The sequence below is a fragment of the Harpia harpyja genome, chromosome 12 (genome assembly GCF_026419915.1).
Source record: "Harpia harpyja isolate bHarHar1 chromosome 12, bHarHar1 primary haplotype, whole genome shotgun sequence".
In the NCBI taxonomy this organism is placed as follows: domain Eukaryota; kingdom Metazoa; phylum Chordata; class Aves; order Accipitriformes; family Accipitridae; genus Harpia; species Harpia harpyja.
The window spans coordinates 33,569,989-33,580,228 of record NC_068951.1 but is presented as its reverse complement, the minus strand read 5'-3'; the positions used below and the strand labels follow the sequence as shown (position 1 = coordinate 33,580,228).

The following is a 10,240-nucleotide window of genomic DNA, read 5'->3' as shown; positions in this document are numbered from 1 at the left end:
CCTTGTGGCCCCTCGTGCTGATGCGGTCATCTCTTTACAACATACAGCCCTGGAGCAGGAAAAAAGGGTTTCTCTACAGGTAAAATATTTTATATTAAACCCGTGGGGGAGCGGTTGCTTTTGGCTTGAGGGTCCTGCTTCTGCTGGAGACCTGAGGACGGATCTGTGGGTCAGGGTTCCTCCTCTCCAGCCCTTTGGGCATCAGCCATTTTGGAGCCGCCACCCGAGCCCCGGCGGCAAATGGTCGGGAGGGCGGTGGCGGCGGGGCCGGCCGCCAGGGGGCAGTACAGGCCCGCGCTCGGGCGGCGCGGCCGGGGCCGGCGGGCTAAGGGGTCCGCCCCCGCCGCCAGCCCCGCGGGGCGAGGAGCCGAGGCGGGCCCGGCGGGCCGCTCACCCCCCTGGGGAGGGGGGGGGGGTGATTTCCCGCGAAGAGCTCGGAGACCTCCCCCGCTTACGTGTGAAAGAGGCTGAACAAAGGGATTTGGGGGCTGCGGCATCCTTCCCCCTGCCATGTCCCTGGCATAACTCGCCTCCTCATCCTGCAGTCGACCTCAGACCTGCCCATGGGACCCAGACCCACTTTCACATCGGAACACGGGACACTGGATCCCTGGCTGGAGCATTTGCTCGCACCCTGGTACCCTGCGGAGGAGTCCTATGGCCGGAGGAGACAGCCCTGGGTCACACTGGAGGGAGAAAGAGCAAGCACATCCACGAGTGCATCTGCTCGGCATTTGCCTTAGTCCTCACCTGTGAAATTTTTGAAATTTTTGGCCCAGCCTGCCAAGTCCAGCATATCCTGGTCCCCTTTGCTGGCCTCTCTGCTCCCCATCACTATGTCAAGCAGCGTGCCAGCCCCAGAAACCCCCAGTACCCAAATGCCTGGCTTTCCTCCTCTTCACTCCAGCCAGGTTCAAACCCGATGCAGGTGTGTCCCTGCAGACACGGCTCACTCTGCTCTGGGGTTGCTGCTGGCCCTGTGGCCTGTGTATCCCATTGCGGTATGGCCAGGGGATGTGTCACCCTGGGGTGGTGCTTTGGTTGGGGGGAAAAAAGGCAGTGAGCAGGGTCCTGCCATGGAGAGGGTGACAGGGACAGCGAAGTGGCAACCTCCTTTGGCACGAGGAGAGGGTGTTCGACAAAACAGGTGAGTTTCCAAACCTGCCAAAGTGTCTCTTCCCACAGGGGGCGAGGTGAAGAGCTCCTTGCTGCAGGGTGCCAGGACAATCTGAAGTTTAGCTGAGTTTGAAATGCAGCTGGAGGAGTGCATGGAAGAGAGAAAATATCCACCGGCCCTTGTTAAACATCATGCCAGGCTCCGCGAGGAAGCCATGCCAAGCCAGAGCAGGGCAGCCACAGCCCCCAAATGCCCACTCCAAGCAGCAGTTTTGCCACTGTAGCCCATTACCAGATTTCATTCCCAAACAGCCAGACTGTCTTGGCCAGCAGAAATCCTCTAGCAATGACACAAAGTAAGGGCTTGGGGTATTTTTTAATTCTCCTTCTTCTTTTAACCTTTATTTAGAAACTAGAATATTCACCAAATCTACAAGGTTTCTCTGTACAGGTCCCACCAGGTGAAGAGCAACACTGAGAGATTTCTGCACGCAGCCCTGGCTCGCCATGTGCATTGCTATGGAGAGCGAGAGCTGTCCCTGCATATAGGATAAATATACAGCCTAATGTACTGTACCTGACATAAATTACAGAGGTGTCAATTTGGAAAGTATTTCTGAACTCGCTCCCGTTGGAAGGAGGGAGGGGACGGGAAAATGAAGGAGTGTTCTGTACTGCCTAAGCCCAGCAGGCACCAAAAATCCCCTTGGGGCTCTGCCCTGTGCTGCCAGCACTTGCCCCAGGGATACGGTGCCACTGGGTGCATCATAAATCAAAGTTCACAGTATTGCTGCCAGCCCTGGTACCAAGAGCTGAGCCCTGGCCAGCAGTGGGCTTTCTCTTCCTCCTCTTCAAATCTGCGTCTTGTCTGAGCAGATGAGGGACATTTGCCGAGAAGCGGCATGGCTTGGCACGAGGGTGCCTATTTTGGCTGGTTTATGCCCTTTTTTGTTTGTTTTCTAACCTGGGGAACATACAGACTTGGAGTACATGAAATGGGCCCGTTTCCAAAACACATTAAGAAAAAGAAAGAAAAAAAGGCACTGCACAGGGGGACCTTTGAGGTAGTCGAAATTTTTTCCTTTCAATGTCTGGCACCAGAGAGGGAGAGAGAGTGAGAGCATATGCGCCTGTGTTTCACTGTGCGTGGTCAGGGCCATGGATGTGGCTGTGTGCGTCCACCCGCACGCAGGGACAACTGGGCATGGAAGCCCTATGCACAGGGGCATCTGCGTGTGCAGAGCCTGTGCCTGCGAGCTGGCACGCCAGTGCCCATGCACGTGTGTGGCTTTGTACATGCCTTTGGCTTTCCTCACGCCTGCAGTCGGTGGCTGGAGAGCAGCCATGGCCCCTGCATGGCCGCATGTCTCTCTGTGTCGGGGGGGGGGGGGGTTCCATCATGGCAGCTGGCTCGAGGCTCCCCTCGACAGCTCCAGTGGCCCTTTCAGCCCAAAGAAAAAGGGCCATGTCTCATGATACCGCTCCCTGTCATGCTCCTGGGCTTCATCCTGTAGAATAAACACTGCAACAACCCTGAGAGGAGCAGACGTGGTGTGAAACACCAGCTCTCCTTCACTTTGGCCCCTCGTCCCCTGCTCTGCGTGCCAGGGTGGGACCGATGCTCTCCAACCTGCCCTGGAGCATTGCGCTCGCTGCAAAACTGGGGCTGAGCCTGAAGTGGCCATGCATGGGGTCTTTGGAGTCTGTCGTTCCCCTCTGAGGCAACTCCACCAGGGCAGCCCTGCTGCAAGAAGAGGGTCTCCCTGCAGCAAGCCCCTGGGATGCCTGCACCCGAGTTGGGGGTCCCAGATGTGATAAGCCCCTGGACTGCTCCAGCTGGGGCCAACCATGTTTCTCTGCTGCTTCCTTGGCCGTGGGCAAGGGCAGCCCGCCTCCTCCCTTCCCTTTTCTGCCAGGAGGAACAAATCCCTGAGGAATTTCGCCTGGGTGCATTCCTCTGAGTGCACGCACAGCGAGGCTGGCAGAGGGGCTAGGGAGCCAAGCACAGCCCGGGCTGGTGCTGGGACCCACCATCGTCTGGGACCCTCTAGCAGCGACAAAGACTCCAATCCCCCAGCTGCCTCGCTGAAACCCTAATGGGGGCTTGGGGCTGGCGAGGTCCAGCCTCGGAGGAGCCCTCCTTTCCCCAGCTGCACAGTGGGGACACAGAGAGGACTTTGGCAGGGGGTTGAACCAAATGCACAGAGGGTCAATGTCACTAAAACCTTGCACGGAGGAGAAATTCGAAATGACAAGTAAAATCCCCTTGACTTTTGAGTCATGGGGGGGCTCACGCACTTGTAAACCGCTCAACTCCCTTGAAGCAGCTTCCCTGGATAGCCAGCCCCTGAACATCTTCCAAAAATGCCTGTGCCACATCCCTCCCTGCCTCCCCCCACGCAGCCATTCATCATGCTCCGGTGGAGGTGGTACCTAAAGCAGAGCACAAACCCCTCTGCCCTCTCTCCCTCTCTCTTCCTTTTGTGCTAGATTTGTTGTGGTTTGTTTTTTTTTTTCCTCTCTTCTTTTTCAGCAACCCCCAACCCAGCTGGAGATAAGCGAACCACATTACAGTACAAGAACAAACATTATCGCAAATCCTGCCTGCGAGCGCAGTGTCTCTGCCCTCCTCGCCCCAGAGGGAGATGCCCCCGAAGGACTTGTGTGCCACCAGCAGAAGCTCACCCCATCCCAGAGCAGGGATCAGTTGTCCTGGTCCCTCCAGTCCCAGCTCTCCAGAGAGACTGAGCTAAAGGATGTTGAGTTTTCTCGAGCACGTCAAGTTACTATGGACCAAGTCCCACATTTGGAGCAGCTCTGGAGGCAGCAGTTTATGAACCACCAACATACTCCGGAAAAAACATGGTTCCTTGTTCATCTTGCTGTTCTTGTTCTTCACAATGCCAAAAGTTTTGAAGCCCTCGTGCCCAACAGGTGATACTTTAAGGACCTCCAAGCACATCCCTAGGAAGACATCGTCGATGGGGTACAGCTCCAGTGTCTCCGAGGTCTTGTGCAGCCTCTTGGCCAGGGGTCCATCCATGATGAAGCCCCCACCCCCTGCATAGGGTGGGTAGTTGCTTTTGTTGTAGAGGGCGCTGGGGATGTAGTACTTGTTCTCCTTCTTCCGGATCGGCTTGGCCTTGTAGAGGACATCCCCCACAAAGAGGTCCTCTCCCTCCTTCTTGTCCTCCAGGAACTCCAGGATGTTGCTGGGACTCACAAACACGTCATCGTCACCTTTGAAAATGAAGCGGACATTGTCGCAGTAGATGTTCAGCCACTTCAGGAAATGGACCTCTTTGAGGGTGAGGTTGAAGAAGCTGTCCAGGAAATCCCACTGCAAGATGTCCCCATAGATGTGGTTCTCGTAATCCAGCAGTTTCTGGTAGTTGGCTCTTTCCTCCTCCTTGGAGGCTGTGCCCAGCAAGAACAGGGTCTTGATCCTCTTACCCTCCACTTCCTTCTCCTGGCCCCAGGTCCTCCGGATGGCCTCGCGGCGGTCGTGCTGCGTGATAATAGACTTGACCACAATGAGCAGGTAGACATCCCCGCTGCATTTCTCAGGGTGGTTGATCAGCATGGGGAAGTAGCGGCAGTGTCGGTAGAGCAGGAACTGCTGGAAATTGGGCTCCAGCCCTTTGAACCAGTCCACCTTGCTGAAGTTCTGGTTGGCTGAGCAGTTGGTAGTGGTGACATCCCAGGATTTTGCTTGCTTTGCCATCATGCTCTCCTCCTCCTTCACAGGACCTTTCTCCTTCTTGCTCTTCCAGAAAGTGCTGGTGATGGAGAAGGCGTTGTCTCTCTTCTGTGTTTTCAGGGGCTCTGGAAGGGGCAGCTCTTTCTGCTGCTGGCCCTGCATGAACTGGCTGGGGGCCATTCCCCGTTGCAGCACCGTCACTGTGATCACCAGCAAGAAGGAGAGGCAAACTGTTTTGTAGATGGTCTTCTTCCTAAAGGGACAAGACAGGGGGGTTAAGGAGACGAAACAGCAGGCTGCAAGATGCTTGTCTGTAAAACCATCTGCTGGAGAGGTCATGGGATGCTCATAATCTCTGTCCCATCACCTTTTGACAGGCAGCAGCCTTGTGGGAAGATCTGTGGGACAACTCCACCCACACTCTTCCCACCTGCATCCCGTTTGTGGGGCGGGTCTGGGGCCACACAGTGGCAGGTACAGGCACAAGGCACATGGCAGGTGGCTGTGGTCTCATCTGGTAACCCCATATCTGCACAAAGAGCTGTAAAGGGTTCATGGGAAAGAAGAAAATGGGTCGAGCGAGAGAGATGAATTCGGGATGAGAGCTTCAGCATAGCAGCTGTTTTGGAGGAAAGTCCCAAGGGAAACCCGTTTCAGCCATCTGAAAATTGCAGTTTAGGACAAGAGCAGAAGGAAGTTATCTTTTCCATGGAAGCGTTAGCTCCAAAACACAGATGTGCTGCTCACGGCCCTAGATTAGCATCACAGGTTACACAACACTGAGAAGCTGGAGCCAGGAAGACCATGGGAGTTGACATGAAACAGGCATTGCGTTTTCATTTTGAAATGGCAGATCAGGACAAAAAAATTGCCATTTGAGATGAACTTCAAGGTTCAGTGGGGAAAAGACACTCCTAACCCTGCAACGACCTCTGGAAACAGCATTTCTGGGGGCACTGCTGGGCATTTTGGCCAGCTCTCGGGACCCATCAGCTCTCGGGACCCATCGCTTTGCTTTGTGGTGACAAGGATAAGGACAGTGGGTGCACCACTGGAGATTTGCACCACTGCAAAGCTTAGGTTTGGGAGCAGATTTTCCCAGCCTGCAGCAAATCAGATATTGGCATGTCCAGGGGGCACAGGGGACTGGGGGTGGTAGATCAAACGCAGCCTCCTGCGGGGCCACCCTGCTGCTCTCCCCCTCTGCAGACCCATCACCTGGGGAAGCCACTGGCTCATGGGACAAACTGTGGAGCTCACCGAGGGCTTGAGAGGCATCCTGTGGTGGTCCTTGGGACAGCGGGAAGGCTGCATGCAGAGATTACTGATGCACGAAATACCACCCCCACACCCCCACCCCCACCCCCCTCTTTTCCACACAGTTTAAGGTGGGTTTCTCGCCCTGCTGCCGTGGGAGAGGCTCTGCCCATCTGCACTGTTGCCCCCAGGTGCCCGGCTCCCCCCCCCAGCTAGCACATCTGCACCAATTTCCTCCCGCCACAGTCCTGCTTGCTCCAGCTGCCTTGGGCCATTTTCCACTGGAAATAAGCACGGGGCACTGGGGGGCGGCAGCTGGGCTCCACGTGCCCACCAAGTTCCTGACAGCTTCCCCAGGGCAGCCCCGACTCCAGCTGCTCCCACGCAGGAGGGGACATGTGAGATGCTCGGTGGCCCCTGGAGCCCCTTTCCCTGCCGGCGGTCAAAAGGGACCTCCTCTGGGAAGCCGGAGACGGATGTGGCATGGGTTTCACGGCTCCCCTGTGCCCGTCCTCTTGGTGACAGAAGCACATCCCAGCCTGGGTGCCACCCATCGGGGACAGCCTTCAGCGTCCCACTCTCCATTAGATCCAAGATCATCTCTACCAGGCAGATGGCACCTTCACTTTGGGGTAGTCCAGAGAAGGAGCTTGGGGCTGAAATCTGAAACGTTTAACCCAAGTAATTTCCAGATAGCCAAAAACCAAAAAAAAGCCTTGAAACTCTCCTGGCCCTGGGGGCCAGATTGTGATCAGCACTGCCAGGAAGCTACTGGGGTTTGGGGGCACAGGCTGCACCACAGCACCTGCTTGGTGGGACACCCCAATGCCCCTCGGGCTCCCCAGAGCAGGGGACAGCATTGCTTTTGGAGACTCCGGCCACCCTGAAATGCAGGAGCCCCAAATGGGAACTGGGGGAACCAGGAGATTTCAGGAGCTCCTTTCTCTGGCTTTGCCCTCAAACACAAAGAACTTTTCAGCCCCACATTTACGTGGGAAAACTGTGATCGCTAGCGTGGACTGTGAGAGCGAGCGTGGAAATAAGTAATTACGGGTAAATGGGTAGATATTCCCCATCCGGTTTTATATGTGGCCACTCATCTGAGACTGATGAGGGAGCAGTTCTGATTAGATCTCACCATTCCTTTAACCCTCTCCAGCCCCAGCCACACAGCTCTGAGCTTATTCTTAGAAACCCTTCATCCCAATACAACTTTAACCCCTGCACAGCCAAGCAATGTTTAAAATCTCTCATTTCTGGCACTATAGCAGAAATAACCCCAGTCACCCCTGTATAGTAAGCCCAGTTGCACCAATCCCATCCTGACACCCCAGCCTTGCTCCCACCCCATCCCACCCTTGCACTCCCCACCACCCCAAGGTCAACACGTGATAAAATACCCAGCCTGAAGCATGGCCAGAACTTCCCCAGAAGCCATGGGCAGGGAATTACTGATATAATTTAAAAAAAAATTTGCATAGATAGGGCTGTCACTAACTGGCACGGATGGGTCCCACCCTTGGCAGGCTCTGCCCACCACAGATGGGAGCCGCACGGAGCTGCTCACCCCTGTTACCCTCCTTGGGTCACTGCTTTTTATTTCAGCCCAGGCAGAAGACACAGCTCTGGGGCTGAGGGGAGCGCTCTGTCTTTTAGGAAGAGGCGGATGGTTGGGTAGCCCAGCTACATCTAGGTGTATCAGTGAGGTGTTGCACAACAGCACAGAAACTTATTCCTCCTTCCTTCAGCAGACAGCATTTCCCAACTCTCACCGGCAACGTGCTAGTTTTGCTTTATTACAAAAATCTCTTTGAGATTTTTCCTATAGGTCTGACTTTGCAAACCATGGATGGGGGCACCACCTGGTCCAGCAGGAGCCAAGAGACCCACGGCTGACTTCTGCCCCACAGAAATCCTGTCCCTGCACTGGCAGGAAAGCAATGGGGACTAGGGGGACCCTGACCCTCAACCGCATGTGATTCCCACATCAAACCAAGGATTTTGGGGGCAAAAGCGTGGCAATCATGTGCATGTCTTTTCCGATCTTGAGTCTTTCTGCTCTGTGGTCTCCTCAGCAGGGAAGTTCTTTAGGGGGGAGAAACCAGGTCCTGCTCTCTGGAGACCCCAAGAACCTCCTGCTTTGCAGGAGGCAAGGGTGAGGGAGGTGCTTCGGGTTCACTGCCATCACAGAGAAATCACCCTGCTGAGCCCCAGCACCATGCTCTGGGGCACAACCCTCAGCCTGTCCCTGGCAGCATCCCCAAGAGCCTGGGGCACCTGGTGCTGCAGGGCCCAAGGATGGCAGCAACCCATGCCCGTCCCGGCTGGGCTCCCGCTGGCGCCAGCCAGGACCGGCTGCCCCAACCACCAGTGTCGGTGCCACCGAGAGAGCTTTGAAAGGGTCCCAACCTGCTCCTCCTCTTCCCTTTTCTCCAGCAGGAAAAGCTGAAAAGCCTCCCTGTGAGATGGCCACACCACCACCGTCTCTGCCCCAGGTAGATAAATATAAATCCCCAAATTAGAGGTGGGCAGTTTTCCTTTCAGGTGGTGATGCTGTAGGGCAGGAGAGGCCCCAGGAGACTGGGGCTCTCCATCCCTGGTCCCCGGAGAGGCACACAGCCACTTTTGATCCGCATGAAAACCTCTTTGATCGGCCGGGGCTATCTATTTATTTGGATTTTTCTGGCCTCTCAATTAGACCCAGTCACTGAGCCGGCGGAGGCACCACCAGTATAGAGACCTTTCTGTTGGCGGTGCCAAGGGCTTGGGAGAGGGGATCTTATCTAGGAGCAGATGCTGGGCGAAAAGCACCCAAATGTCTCCAAAAGCAGCCTGAGCTGGCTGGCTGCAAGCGCCAAGCGGGGCCCCAGCTCACGACGGTTGTCCCCACTGCCGGGGTGTCCGGGGACACGTCCCCATCTTATAAAAGACATCTGGTTTAAATACAAGGCGGTAAAACCACAGGGCTGGGGAAGAGGCAAGAGCCCAAACCCTGGATGGTTCCTCCCCACCGCCCCCCCCGCCGTGGGCATCCCCCCCCAGGCTGGCGCTGCCGTGGGACAGGGACCCCACGGGCAGGTCTGGCTGCCCTCATGGCCGCGCTCTCCCCAGCCCCGCCACACAGAGCAGCCCTTTCCAGGCAAGGGCTGGGAAAGGCATCCCCAGGGAAGCGGGGGGGGGGGGGGCACGGACGACACTGACTGCCAGCCCCTGCCCGCTGCTCCCGTCCCGGCTCCCGCCGGGCCGGAGCTCCGGTGCCCCGGGATGCGGCGAGGTTTGCGCTGGGAGCGGACACCCCGGCGAGCCTTCCCTGGGGTACTCCGGCCCGGGGGTGGTGGGAGAGGACCCCGCCTGGGAGCCCTCAGCAGAGCCGGGGCGTGGGGTGGGGGAGCGTCGCTCCTGGGACGGGGACAGACGGACAGGGGACAGACGGACAACAGCGTCTTCCTTTGTCCCTTCCCCATGCGCACCCTCCCCACCACAGCTGCCCCTTCCCAGCCAGCCGCCCCCGGGGCACCCCCTCGGGAGGGAGGCGGTGGGGAGGGGACCGGGGAGCCCCTCGGGAGGGAGCCGGTGGGGAGGGAACCTCGCAGCCCCCCCCAGGCCCCGGGCAGGGCGCAGCGCCGGGACGGCGGTGCCGAGCGGCGGGAGCGGAGGGCAGGGGACACCGGGTGTGGGACGGTGCTGGAGCGGGGCAGGAGCGGGGCTCGGGCTCCCCCGCTCCCCGGCAGTCACTCACCACTGGAACATGCTGGGAGTGGGACGGGGCGGCCGCTCCGCTGCTGGCCGGGGCTGCCCGCGGTCCGGGCGCTTCTCTCTGCCCTCCTCCTCTTCCTCCTCCTCTTCTTTTTTTTTTTTTCCCTACTTTTTCCCTTTTCCCTCCCCTCGGTCTCCGAGGTGGAGCCAAGAGGGATGGCAGAGCAGGTAGGTTAACTCTTGCCCTGCCCCTCCGTCCCCCCCAGCCGCACCAGCAGACTGAGACATCCCCAGTGCTGCCAGGGGAAGGGGTTTAAGGTTGACACCCCACATTCCCCCCTGGGGACCCTCCCCGCTGCTGATGGGACACCTACCAGGAGCTGGGAGCTCGGGGGCTTCCCACCCGGGGGTTCCCACCCCACGGGGTCTTCTACACCCCAGGCACAGTTTCCTCTCTGGGGTGTGTTAGCC

General features: G+C 57.6%; 1 protein-coding gene across 1 annotated transcript; it reads right to left on the bottom strand.

Moving 5' to 3' along the window:
* Nucleotides 1-3,843: 3,843 nt before the first annotated feature.
* B3GNT7 (UDP-GlcNAc:betaGal beta-1,3-N-acetylglucosaminyltransferase 7) lies at nt 3,844-9,953 on the bottom strand. The gene is made up of 2 exons (XM_052804820.1): nt 9,813-9,953; nt 3,844-5,069 (listed from the first exon to the last, which is right to left on the bottom strand). The coding sequence occupies exons 1-2, from the start codon at nt 9,821-9,823 to the stop codon at nt 3,866-3,868; spliced, it is 1,215 nt and encodes a 404-aa protein (XP_052660780.1). The 5' UTR covers nt 9,824-9,953; the 3' UTR covers nt 3,844-3,865.
* Between the last annotated feature and the right edge of the window lie 287 nt (nt 9,954-10,240).